The sequence below is a fragment of the Lissotriton helveticus genome, chromosome 5_1 (assembly GCF_964261635.1).
Source record: "Lissotriton helveticus chromosome 5_1, aLisHel1.1, whole genome shotgun sequence".
Lineage (NCBI taxonomy): Eukaryota > Metazoa > Chordata > Amphibia > Caudata > Salamandridae > Lissotriton > Lissotriton helveticus.
Genome location: NC_136065.1, coordinates 910,753,148 through 910,767,458, shown reverse-complemented (window position 1 = coordinate 910,767,458; position 14,311 = coordinate 910,753,148). Strand labels below are relative to the sequence as shown.

At 44.4% G+C, this 14,311-nt stretch overlaps 1 protein-coding gene across 5 annotated transcripts in view; it reads left to right on the top strand.

The window, feature by feature from the left end:
* The window catches only part of DLG5 (discs large MAGUK scaffold protein 5), a 957,981-nt gene that overhangs the window by 286,059 nt on the left and 657,611 nt on the right, over positions 1-14,311 (top strand). For all 5 annotated transcript variants that reach the window (XM_078643375.1, XM_078643374.1, XM_078643372.1 and 2 more), the window contains one exon: positions 7,092-7,267. In XM_078643375.1, coding sequence (XP_078499501.1) covers positions 7,092-7,267 — 176 coding nt within the window. The remainder of the gene's footprint in view (positions 1-7,091; positions 7,268-14,311) is intronic.

The window sequence follows — 14,311 nt, the reverse complement described above, 5'->3', positions numbered from 1 at the left end:
GAAGTCGATGGAAATCCCAAGGAAAATGACCCTCTGGGCTGTAGCGAGGGTGGATTTCGATTCGTTGATCACGAAGCCCAGGCTTTGGAGCACATTGACCACCGTCTGGAGCTGATGATTCAAGGCGTTGGGGCATCAATAAAATGTCATCCAGGTAAACTGAGTCCATACTGGACGCTCGCAGATGTTCGATCACTGGACGGAGATCCTTGGTAAAGCAACAAGGGGTGGAGGAAAGACTGAAAGGAAGAGTGGTGAACTCGTACACCCTCTCCCGCTAGTGAAATTGCAGGAACCTCCGATGAGGAGGGAAAATGGGTATGGTCAGATATGCGTCCTTGAGATCGAGACACGCCATCCAGGTTCGGTCTGAGGAGATCGTGAAGAAGATGGATTCCCTCCATCTTGAAGTGGCAGTAAACCAGCCACTCTTTGAACTTGCGCAAGTTGATGACAGGCCTCTGGCCCCCGTCTGTCTTGTCCACCACAAAGAGGTTGCTGATGAAGCTGCTGGGATGGGGCATGGTTTCTACTGCTGCCCCTTTGTCCATAAGAGATTGGATCTCTGGAGTCTGCTGACGAAAAAGAGAGAGGACGTGGCTGAACCGGTTCGAAGGGTTCCCCGTGAAACTCTATATGAAACCCCTGAACAGTTTGGAGCACTCCTGCGTCTCCAGGCCTGTGGGCATCAAAGACACCCGAAGTAATCTCCCTTGGAGTGAAGGAGTCACTCCTCTGCATCTGCAGGCACCACAACAAAGCTGACCGGTGTGCTGCTCCTGAGGTCCCACAGACTCCGAAAGACTCAGCAACACAGGTGGTGGTTCTGAAACTCCCTCGAGGCCTGCACCTTCTTCTCAGCAAGTTTGAGGCCAGTGTCCCTCATCATAACCGCTGGAATAGAACCGCTGGAATAAGAAGGCTTATTGACTCTGTCCTCCAGAGATCTTCGGGCTACAAAAACTATAGCCTCCAGCATCTCTTCCTGCCAAGATAGTCGTCCTCACCGCATCCTCTGCACTGTGGGCCTGCATCTTTGGTAAGCTGCTCAAAGTCCTCTCGCAACTCCTGTGCCTTCGGCCTGTGGGTCCTCTTAAGGGTCTTCTTTGGCTTCAGTGGGCTCCCCTGCTTGCTTGGGCCTGCTCGGCCTCTCCTGCTTTTGCTGAGTCCCCTGGACCTTGCTGGTGCCAATGCTGAACTTTCTTCGTTTACCACGTCTGTTGCTGCTGCCAAGGCTTGTTGGTGCTCCCGCCGAACACCGACCCTCTGGTTCTGGACTTCTGACGTGGGACAATTTGTAAACGTTTCCTGGTCTTCCACAGTGTTGCCAGGTCCTCACAGCTGCTGCGACAAGGTCTCCGGCAACTCTCCTGCTTCATCCATCATCGGTGGTCATTGGTCTTCCGTGCCTCCTGGTCACTCCTGCTTGCAGGTACTCCTTTTCAAAATCTGTTCTGTGATTCCACCAGACTCTTTCACCTTCTTTGCCAGTGGCATCTTTACTGAAGTCCTTCATTGTGGTCTACGGCGGTTTCCGGCATCATTTCGTACCTGGGCACCCGGCTTCCCTGGTGTAGGTAGCCTGATTCCTGGGGTATCCACGGGCAGGGTGACTCTCCAACCTTCCATCTCCCACAGGATTTCTTTAGATTCAACTGGGAAGGGTCCTTCTTAAAAGCTGCAACCACGACTTTACCATCCACTTGCATTGAGTATGCTGCTGTGTTTAAATTCTGCACACGGCCTCCATGTGGTTCCTTGATACTTAGCTCTGGTGGTTTCTTGGGTCCCCAGCTCTTCTTAGTCGCGTCTTGACTTCGGTTGCAGTTCGCATTCCACTTCTTTAGTATATGGTTTTGCCTCCCCCTGGAGATACTGTGTATTTGTGCTTACTTACCTTTTCCTTTTGAAATCTTGTGTGTATTGCGTTGATAACTCCGAGTAGCAGATATACTTATGTGTTAAGGAGTGCGTGTATAATAAATATAACTATTTTTATAAGTACGCTGTGTGGTTCTTTTTCGTTTAACCTACACTGAATGATTAGTTCTGGTAAAACAAGCTGCTTAACACTCTTCCTGGACTAAGCTTGAAGGCTGCTCTCCACACCTACCACTTTCTATAGTTGTTTAAGACCATTAAAATCGCCTTACGGGTTGTCTGCATAAGTGCACTTAAATAAGTGTGCACCATCTAGTAAGCCAGCATCCTACACCCCCTAAAATCTGTTCAGCATAGTGTCCTTTTAGGATGTCTTGCAGCTACTAAAGAATAATGTATAACATTGTTGGATCCCTGATTTCCAAAGCTCTATCCATCCATCCATGTATGAAAAATTGCTACTTTACAGTGGCTGCTCTCCATTGCTGGATCATTGTCCTTCACCTGTGTTTAATATCTGCCCGAAGTATCTTGTCAGGCTTCCTTCGTAAGCAAGGTATCACGGCTTCCTATTATTGGATGAATAGCTTATAACAAAAATATCACAAGGGTAATTCAATCTGCAGTTTTTCAAAGGGGAGTATGTTGGGGGTGGCCACATCTGGAAAGATTTCTGTAGCCCCAAGGGAGTATTGCTTTTCCTTCCCCTTAGGAGGAAAACAAAACAGACCAGAGTCTCTCACTCCTCTCTGAAACAATTAGACTCCTCTAGATCCAGTGTTAAGAGTCAGATAACCCTTCCAGAGAAGCTCTTCTCTGCGGGGTTGTATGCACATGGGTGAATTCTCAACTTGTCCCCTAGAGACAATAGCAACATGCAGTTGGTGTTTTATAATAAAATGTTATGTATTTTGTACATTCAGGGATTACGTATTATGTATCTGAATTATGGAAATTAAGGTAATCTCAGCAGTCATTTAATATACAGAAAAAGATTACCATTAGAAAACCCCAAAGCCAATTACTTTACATCATACTACCAGTATTAAATTAGTCTAATCCTTACCATCTCTGTATAATATATATGATCAGTCTCATGGTCATTGCAGTGGCTGAGAGAATGGTAATCTGCCCAGTTAGATTATACCAAGTGATGTACTTATCCTTGCCTTTCTTAGAAAGCGGTCAGATCTTCAGTCCGACATTTATGCTTCAGCATCTCGCCTTGAGCAATCAGCCCTTGTTTTTCTACACCTCCCAAATCTCAGGTCTCTTTATACCCTTATTTTTCGCTAATGATTCGCTGTGGGTAATGGAGGCGGTAGTTGCAGTGAAGTCTTAGTATATTATAGACATCTGGTTGCATATTCCTTACCTTTGAATTCTTCCCAGTCGCCAGACTGGATCCAGATAATGTTTTACAGCAGTAACTCTCTGCGTCTGTAGGGGTGCATCGATTGACTCTGTAGCGACATGTTCCACCGGGTATGATGTTGGCAGAGTCCATATAAGCTCTCACCTGAGTCGCTGATGTCTGATTTCTTTTTTTTCCACGCTTCCAACGCGGATCCGGAGAGCCGTTCCTCAGGCCATTTTTAGGCTTATCACCACATTTTTGTTGACGGAACAGTGTGTTTTTTTTTGCATTCCATTAGGGTTCAAACCCTGTGGATGGCAAATGTCGGCCACAGTCACTCATTCTATTTGCATGTGGTGCCTTGGGGAGCACCATGACTCCGAGGAGTGTGACTCCTGTCACCATTGTGAAGCAGAGGCCCAAGGTGCACCGATGGACTTCCCCCATTCTTCTCGCCAGTAGTGGAGAAGGGTCTGATTCAGACTAGGATGTACAATAGGCCCAACAGATCGCTTTGACAGGGCACATGAGTACTGTAGTGAAAGCCTTGCAAACACAAACATAAACCGGACATCTTCCCAATTTACCCTTTGACGGAGAGCAACTCTTTGTCCCACAAGTGGATGAAATGCTTGACATTATTTATTTATTTTAGTAACTTTTTATTACAAAAAGTGAATGTAGGAAAGTAGGATATGCTTTCATCGTTACCCCCACTTTTTGCTGGTGTTCTGTTTTCTGACTAGTCCGACTGGGATCTTGCTCATCAGGACACCAGTCACTGTCTTCTTCCCTAAATGTGACAGTGGTAAGTACTTTGGTACCATCCCAATTGGCTACTAGTGTACCCAGTTAAGTCCCTAGTATATGGTACTAAGGTACCCAGCGCATACGTACACCACGGGTCTCCCATGGCCTGCAGCATATGTTATGCCTCTCATGAGAGACCACTCAAATTGTGACTACAGGCCTGCTGTTGCAGCCTTTGTAAGTTGGTGCTAGCAACACTTACGGCACATATACGTTTCCTATATCTGAGGTCACTGCACTTAAAACCTATAAGTCACACAATTATGGCAGGCTCTTTAGTCCTGAGGTCAGGGTGCTTGGTTACAAGTGTGAGGGTGCCCCTGCATGAGTAGGGCTCCTCTGCAGAGTCCGGAGTCGATTCTCCAGGCTTTGTAAGTGCGGTCAGCCATTTAATACATATAGTGGACATCAAGTCAAATACGAGATGTCTAACTATATATTGACTGCACTGAAACTGGTCATGTTTGTTGTCAAACATGTTAGAATCCTACCCCAACACCGATTCCAGTGTTGGATTTAGGATTCCATGTACTGGGGCTCCCCTAGGGTGCCCCCATTTATTCCTGGTACCAGGCTTTCAGGGACTAACAGCAAGTTAGTGCTGCTGCCGGCCACAATAACATTGTTTTTGGTTGCTACTCTACCATCAGATTCCTCAACAACCCCTTCCTGCCTCCTCGTTCTGAGTAATTGTTTGGGGTCCGTTATTAAGTTTCCATTTTAGTTTTGATGCACTTCATGAAGTAGCAATCTTCATGGCCGCTGATTTACCTCTTAGCCACGGACGGAAAAAATGGATAAGAATCTTACATCCTTGGTGGTGGTTATTTTATGGCTTTGGTGATGTCATTACTGGATTGGTCCTCGGCGGCATGACTGAGTTGAGCACCAACTACTGGCACAATCCATTTTAGCGCCTCAAGGAGGTTCAAGAGGTGAGAAATCTGCATGTTGATGGAGTATCCACCAGAAAGATCATCATCATAAAAGGTAAGTAACTTGTTCTTTGTCTCCTAGAAAAAAAAGCAAAGACCAGGACTTTGGTCTGGCAGAGACTAAATATCTCAGTTCAGAAAAAAACATGACACCATGATCTTCAGGCCTTGAGTAGCCTCAAGATTCATTGATGCAAAAGTCTCCTGCAGCCTGGAGGGACTTGATAAAGCTATTCTGTTCTTCAGAGCTAGACACCTGTTCATGATGGGACCTTTCAGTGTCATGAGGCAGTGTCTGCTCAAAAGGTTCAGGAAGGCCTCAAGTTTTGAACTTATTTCACTGACTTGAGTAGGTGAAATCCTGCCTTATTTGGCCTCATCGTATGTATGGTATGTAGCGTCTCAAATACTATATTCTTGCTGGGCATGCTCTATTCACCAATTTCCCTCTCTGCGAGAAGCAGCTGTAAGTTTCTCATAGCAAAAGATAATCAGTCAGACTTGACTTGCTATCATGCGATCCTAAAACCAGCATGTTTTTGCCTAATTGCATTCAGTTGGCACCAGATTGTCTCACCTAAGACACCATATTGATTGAACTGTATGTAGTGGGCACTCTGGAGCAGTCCATGTTTATGTATCTGATCCAGGAAAAAATATTAGGGTCTTTTGGCTAAGGGATAGCTGCAAAAAGTAAATTTCTATTATCCAGGACATTGGACCTTTAATAAACTAACCTAGACAGTTATCCATGTGAACTACAGTTCTTAACACAGCTTATGGTGCAACCCTGGTTAAATTAATTTGGTGTGTTTTTGTTGTCCCCAATGCTGTCATTCACGAAGTACTTCTAAAATGAATATTGGGCAAAATGCCAGGCTTATTTGTTTGTCAAAAGCTTATCTTCGGATCAAAGTACTGTAAGAATGTTGAAGATTTTTTAGTTGTACAAGACAAAGGGTGAAGAATACATTTGAAGATTTGAGGTTGTGACAAGCAGAGATGATCAGCACACAGTCAGACCCTGTTTTATTTTGAACTGTGGTTTGTGCATGCCCTTAAATGTCAATAGTCTTAAATATCTTTATCATCTCTCATCCTATTATATGACAGTTGGTAGAGTAAACCATTAGTGTGCTGTAGATTCCTTTGTGCCCATAATGTTGGCCATGCTGTTCTGCATTATATTCAGTGTTTGGGCTTTTATGGACAGCTGCAGAAAGCTTTGGTTTAAATCTCTGTGTTTGGGGTAAGGCATTCAGTTTGCACCTCTTCTCTAGTATAGGGTGGTGGTGTAGTATTTGCCGCTGTCAGGTTGTACATTAATATCTTTCAAAAGTTATTAGCATTGCCTGATGAATGCAAACCCCTATCTTCCTCAAGAATGTGGCTTTTTTTCCGCTCCTTATATTGTACGTATGTATATATATGTAGATGGTGCAACTTGTTTTAAAGATGATGCGCACAGGCTAGGGAAGACAAAGGTGTTCCATCAAACTGGGGGTGATGTATCACATTGCTTCAACCCTGAAAGAGATGTGAGTTGGTGTGTAGGATGCCCTTGAGGGATGCTGTGTGGAATCTGGGAGGATATGGAGATGGGTATTTCCACCATTCAGATGAGAGAGTGTACAAGAGTTTAAAAAGCATTTCTGAATTTGCTTTGTGGAAGAAGCAGTGCCACTTTCTTTTAAAGAAAGAGCTATAACAGGCCCCCTTTGTGTTTTTAGGAATATGTTACTTGAGAAAGCGGTTGGTGTTGAGGGTGAAGCGGAGTGACTTGACATTGTTTGAAAGTTGGAGTTCAAAGTCATCATGGTTCATATCACTGTGCCAATTTGGCACAGGATACTTTGAGTTAACTGATGAGTCCATGTAAACCGTCCCAAATTGGGTGTTTTAAGGTGTTTAATATTTTTGGTGTATTATGAATAGTATGTATAATTTGTATTAGTGTTTCTATATGTAATGCAATTAATTTGATGTGTTTCACATGTACTTACTCTTCTAACAGTAGCCTGAAATGTGTTTACTTTTTTGCAGTTTGTTTGCATTTTATCCAAATTTTTTCCATGGTTTTAAAAATGTTTTTTACTTTTTTGTGTAAGAGTAAATGATTGGTTATTGAAGATCAACAATGTGGATCTCACAAATAAGGACAAGAAGCAGGTTATTAAAGCAGTACTGACTGGTGGAGGTGTTATTAACATGGTTGTGCGTAGGCGAAAGTCATTGGGAGGAAAGCTGATAACCCCACTGCACATAAATATTTCTGGCTATAAAGGTAATTTGATGTACGATATCAGTTCAATATATTGTTTCTTTCCTGTTTGTACTCTGTGTAATATCCATTACATTGACATTTGCTCTCTGAAATATTTTTCCTTCTCTGCAAGTTTTTCTTATTTTTTAAACTATAATAAGTCTGTGAAAATACCGAACACATTTCATTAAAATTCATGCATTTACATAAGTCCTTAATACAGCTGCAAATCTTTCTACTATTCTTAAATATTGTTTAGTTCTAAATCATTGATCTAGTGCATGGGTAACAAAATGTTTTAACTAGTCTCTCGTTGTTTGGATTTCCTCAAACCGTATAGTTTATGCTACAAGAAAATCTCAGGTATGTGCATCATTAGGCACTGTCCCAAAAGCACAAGGGTATAATTTTTCCACCATGCTTTGTCTAATAATTTCCTAGCAATTAATGTAGCGGAGAGTACCCAAGATTCTCAGCTGCTCCAAAACATAGTTTTTAGCATGTGTGGCCGTTTATAGACTTGCTGTGCATACTTCTGCCATCTAGTGTTAGGTGTGGATGTTGGAAACTGTTTTTGTTCAGAGTAGTGTTCGACACTACACTCTACTGGGCGGAACAAGAGTCTTTGTCTTGGTTATAGATTAAGATTGGAGCCACAAACTGGTCTTTTGACTTGAAAACAACTTTGAAGAAAAACAACCTGCGAACATCAGGGCCCAACACTAGATGGTTGGAGTATGCAGAGTATTTGACTAGAGCACTGCACACTATGTATAGACCATTTCTCAAGGTTACTTCTAACTGCATATTCCTCACCTCAGAATAATCCCCATGCACCAGATTGGATCCTAATATGTTTCTTCAGCAGTTTTCCCGTCTGCCGCATGGTGGTGCCCTGCGGTTTCACATTCTCCGTACCATCCTGGACGTGTTGGAGTGGACCTACGTATAAGCTCCACTTCTGTGTGCTGACAGTTCCTTTCTTTCCAGGCCTTTAGTGCTGATCCAGAGCTCTTCTCCCAAGCGTATCACTTTTCTGACATTTAAAACAAATTCTGGTGTGCTAAGGAATGATATCTCCACCCAAAATGACAGGTTTCAAACCATGCCTTGACTGCAGAAAAGGGATGACTGTCACAGACCTACACAGTCTATGTCTCTGGTGTCTGGGCTCTGGTCATGACTAGTGCTATAAAAGTGCACTATTAGATCTGATGGGTTCAGGGCCAGGATGTCTCTGAACAAAAGATGAAGACATGGCTTTTGCGCAAGTCCTGCTCCAGGTCTTAGTCTCAGTCGGGTAAGTGGTTAAATTCTTGCTTAAAACCCTGCTGTAACTCAAAATCGAAGTTCAAGGCAAACAAAAAAAAAATTGAAGTATGCCTCGACCGCATTTTGCCACTCTGAACCTAAAGAGAAAGTGCTAGGGCGTCAAAGTGTCAGTTGTTTACCTTCAAGGTCTCTGGACATTGAGACAATTACTCAATTGATCCCGATGAGCCCTAAGTTTTCGGTGCCATCAGTGATATTGCAGCAGATTGAACTCTTCAAGGACACCATGTAAAAAAAAACTTGTGTGCTATTGGTTTCATCCAGTGGGTCCATCCTTTGTGCACTCCGAGCCTTTGGGACCCATTGCCTGGTCCCATACAGACCAATGTTCTTTTGTAGGAATTCTGCACATTCACATAACTATGCAAAGGAAAACCGGACCTCCATGTATAGGGGTGTACCAACCTACCACATTAGTACCCAAAAACTCATAACCGACTAGCTATAATGTCTCATTCGTTTCTTCTCCAAATATCACAAAGCTTCAAATGATTAGACAACCCAGAACACAAACCTCCCGACTCTCTCAGGAATCGCTGGAGCAAGACATACTCTTCCGCTCACTCACTTGTACTTGTCCACAATAAGAATTGGCAGAGTCACTGAAATAGTTCAACATTTTTATTTTCACTATCGTGCTCTACAATACAGTATACGAGCCACTACCAGCAGCAAAATGCATAAACTCAACACAGTTAGCATTGTTACAATTCCATAGAGTACAAAGCGGGAAGTCATTATATAAAGACACCCTCCCTTGACTGAAAGAAGTTTATTTATATAAAAGAAGATCTCTGGGCTTTGACAGCAGACCCCATACCTTAAAGCCTGGATGTAATGTTTACATCATAGGAACAGCGGAGCTCTTCTCCATGGAATGGTTTTCTCCAAGTGTGTTAAAACAACATGCAACCCCGTAATATCAAAGCATGAGTCTCCAGTATTGCAGCTGTGTTTTGCATGTTATGTCTAGGTGCTAGGGACTGACCAGACCAGAATAACATGGGGCATTGTTTATCGACCTTGCACATTGTGTTCAGACTAAACTCCAGGAAAAACAGAGCACGTGAAAAGCAGCCTGTTCTCATGTGAAAGGCACAAACAGAGTCTTGCAAAAACAAAGTCATGTAGTAACGTGCACAAAAGCAGCATCATGACAACAAAGCTCATGCTAACTTAGCAATGTCGACAATGTCCCTAAGGGCCATGTAACACCCTCCCCTTGGTAAGGTCATAGGACATAGACAAAGGACCAAAAACACAGTTCAAAAGTCAAGCAGAGTTCAAAGCGTTTGAAAAAAACTAATTGGGAAACAAAACAAAATTCTGCCCACATTTTTTTTTCAATATTCAAATTAGGGCTTATTGAAAATGTGCTGTCTGCGGGATAATAAATTATGAAGGAGGTGGTGAATCCATCAAAGTATGTGAACCTAAGAATGTAATTCCCTCCAAAAGATCATCCCTAAACGTGCTCCTCGTAATCAGATGCTTGAAAAGCAGAACTGGACAACTTGCGTGATATTCGATGAAACTCCGATGCAGGACTGTCTGCGCAGCTGCACCGACATCCTATTCAGCCAAGTGCAGACGCACGCGCCAAACGGCCATCCCCAGAACAAGCTTGTTCATGAGTGTCTAATGGGGCCCATCAACTGGGTAAAATCCGGGACTGGACATGACGTGTTGGAGAGGCATATATCTATTGCCCAATAAAAGGGGCGTCGTCGACAGTAGAATTCTGGTTGCACGCAAGTAAAGTAGGCAAAGCGAAAAGTTAATCCATAACTCACGCCAAGCGTTGCTAATGGCAAGCAGCCAAAAACTTGTTGAATCCGATCACGGTACAGCTGCAACTGGCCTGTGCATTACCACAAGATGAGCAGCCATTGCGCAGCAAGTACTGAAGAAGCAGAATTCCACCACCTAACACCAATACTAAGGGGAACCCTCCTAAAACGCTGGAAATAATAGAATGAATAAAAGCCGGTATTACTCCAAATATCGTCTGAAAAGTCACAAGGCCAGATCCCACACGTTTCAAAAAATGTGCAAGGCCTTTTGTGTCAGACGCATTAAATGTTTGATGTATAAGCTCCCCAAAGTGAAGTGGGAGGTTAGTGTTCAGAAGGGACTGTAGCTCGCTAGAATTCCTAGCCACCTGTAACTCAAAGGTCTCTCAGGCCGAAGTGAGAGTCACCTCTTGTTGGAATAGCGATTTGAGCCTGCTCAATTTGATGAAATCTGTTTTCAAAGTCGGAATGGAAGGCCAAATGGAACTATCTAGACTCCCATGCAGGGACTGGAAAAGCACATTGCTACAAGTTACACGCTGGGAAACCGTTACTAAATATAAACCACAGCAGTCTTGGTTGTTCAAAATAAGATAACTGCCGTTAGTAAGTAATGTAAAAGCGGGAATTATTGATGGTACTGGGGTTCCTTTAAAAAAGCAAGTGGGATTGGGCGCTGATACGTTACAAGCGCCGTGCAACTTAACGGGCTTACAAACCAGAGAATGTCCTACTGGGAATTGCAGTCCTCCCCTGTAAGAAAAACTTCCTTACCCTCCCGCTGACATCTGTAAGTGAAAGGTAGGGACCACACCTCATGTAGAAATGCACTACCCAGTGGTTCAAAATGGCCAATCGGAAAATGTTGCATGCATGATTTAAACTGAAACAGCGAAAAAGGGAGAGCGATAACCCAATGAATCAACCAAACAGCAGAGTCTATTTCCGCTAACGAGAACGGCAAGGGCTCCAAATGTTTAATATGCAAGAGTGTATATGCAGCATCTTAAATGGATATCAATCTTTATCAGTTAGATTAAATGGCAAAAACAAAGCAGTTGTAGATAATGAAAAGTGAAAAAGCGATGCACAGCAGTGTTGTAGAATAGTTGTAAAGGTTGGACAGAGTCTTGGGTGCTCACGTGGGTAGTGTTTCCGTCCGAATCACAAAAGGAAATAATCAAAAGGTTGTGTATGCATGGACCATGCTACTACATCCCCACCTTTCACCTTCCTTCATGTTCGTCATTTCCGATACCTTGCCTCAGCGTTCTTGGTAGAATCCTGAACCTGCTAGTAACGCGCCGCGTTACACTGAATTTCAAGTAAGTTTAGAACGGCACTTTCTATAGTGTTAACACAGCTACCCACGCCCGTAAAAGGTAAGAGCACCTTGTTCGCCTCGAGTACACCATTAGTCACGACCCCACATCTAACCTTTAGCCATGAGCCACGTCACTCATTTTTTCACCCCTTGATCGGCACCTTAACCTTAACCTTCTTTTGGCCCTCATTTATGACTAAATCTCAGCGCGTTGTTTTGCTTTAGTTTGATTATACCTGACCTGAACGTTACCCGTCTCCTTCTTTACAGCACTCCTTGATAAAGGGCTCCGCCCGAAATGCATTGGAGTCGCATTTCTTGACTGTTCCTCATTTGAAAACGAATATGAATACATGATTGATATGAATTAAATATCAACTCGGTTTTGAGGATTAACTTTCGTCTCAATAAACACAACTATGTGGATAATCTGTTATTGAAGCATTCTTTATCCGGTGTGCCACCTGTGGGGATGTAGTAGCATGGTCCATGCATACACAACCTTTTGATTAAAAACAAAGCAGTGGCATTTAAATAATCCCAAGGTACTTTCCCATTTTAAGAGTTTGCAATGTCCAAGCAAATTGCATAACAGATCTTAACTGACTTTGAACATGATATAAGACAGTTTTGCAGCGTGAATCTTTCTGGATTCACCATGCTGTGCATTATTCCGCCATCTAGTGGTTGGGTCCAGAATTCAAGCAAAATCGAAGATATTCGACGAAGAATCAAGTTTTCAACTACTTCAGACTGCAGGTCAGGTACCCAGAGCGACGAGGGAGGAGTTTAACGAACACACCTCTACGTTCGTCGGAGAAAGCACTCGCAGGGGGCTCCCTGAGCGCCGGGATGGATGAAACACCGTTCAAGTTTTGCACCAATTGCCACCACAAGTACGCTCAAAAGGATCAGCATCCAGTCTGCAACCTCTGCCTGCCGCTCGACCACAGAAGCGAAGACTGCAATGCCTGCTCGGCATTTACACCCAAGACCCTCAGTAAAGGAGAGGCAGAGCAGGGCGAACCACAACATGCAGGGGCAGGGGCCACCTCCATCGCTACGAGACTTGGGCCTTTCCAGTGGAGAAGAGGACAACATCGCTGAAGGACCGGAGGACTACACAGTTGTCTAGGTCCATAAAAATACGTCGAAGGATGTAAGGGAGTCGTTGACTCCTAAACATCCACGCAACACTCGAAAAAGTTAAGCAGAAGCCCCGAGCGACACTCGTAGAAGTGAAGCAAAGTCCTCGAAGGGAGCTCTGTTGCCGAAACATTTGACGAAAGCAACAGCCTTCAGGGACAGTCAGCCTAGCGGATCCTTCGAAAAGGACTCCCAATCAGCAATAACCCTCGAAAAGACGTTAAAGGTTGCCCTCGAGAAAGACACCTCGGGCAGCGGAAAGAAGGACCGACATAGACGTCCTCGAAGAGAAGCGCCCCAACCCTCGACACCAAACATGCCGCCGAGATGGAGAGGAAGAAGAGGAGGCTCGAGACCGAAATGGCGAGCATCCTACAGCGGAAGAAGGACTTCGATGCGTCAATACACCATCCTGCTGAAACCCGCGGTCGAGGTAGAAAGGGACGACGAAGACGCGGAACTGCCGAAAACGCCAGAACCAGTCGGGGAACTTTGAGAAGAGGACTATTATTTCGAGAGAGAAGGCAACGAAGATCTGCAATCCTACAGGGACTCGACGTCCTCGGAGGCACAAGACGTGGAATGGCAAGATCTCTACGCTGAATCTCCGGAAGAGGGCGTAGACACTTATCTTTCGAGGCCTTTGCCGCCAGACAAAATAGGGATCTACAACATGGTCGTACAGAAGGCTGCACAGATTTATGTAGTGAAAATGTAGGAGGAGAAGCCCAAGGCATGTTTCCTCCTGGAAACTCTACTGCCTCAACAGACCAGGAGCCAATCCTGCCCATGCTTCCTAGTGTGCTGGACCAGGGAAGAGACGCCTTTAAAGGAGCCAGCAGTATGCAAAGTTGCGACACCTAGAACCGAGAAGTACAAACATTCTTCAAAGGACCCTCCATACATCCAGGGGTCAGTGCCAGCCGACTCCATAATTGCAGCAACGGCTAGGAAAAGGGCTAATGTTGCCACAAATGTCGGACCACCTCCAGACAAGAAGAGCAGGAGGATGGACCTCACCGGGAGAAAGATGGAGAGAAATGCGGCAATACAGTGGTGCATTGTGAATACCAACGCCGTGCTCTACAGGCACGCATTCCAACAATGGGAGGAAGTGGGGCTGCTCCTAAAGCATCTACCAGATCCAGTACCAACAAAGACCTGCTCACCTGGTTGAGGAAGGAATGAACTTGGCGAACACATGCCTAAAATCGGCACTGGATGTCGCAGAAACATCTAGCAGGCTAATGAAGATAGGAGTAACTGAGAGAAGACACACATGGCTGAGAATTTCGGGATTCAAGCCAGAGGTACAAAGTAACATCTTAAATACACCCTTTAATAAAGAGCAACTGTTCGGCACACCAGTGGACGACAAGTTGACGCAGCTTAAGAAGGACAACGAAACAGCAAGGTCCATGGGAGCGCTGCAGTTCAGGGGGATGAGAAGAGGCACACCCACAAGGAGGC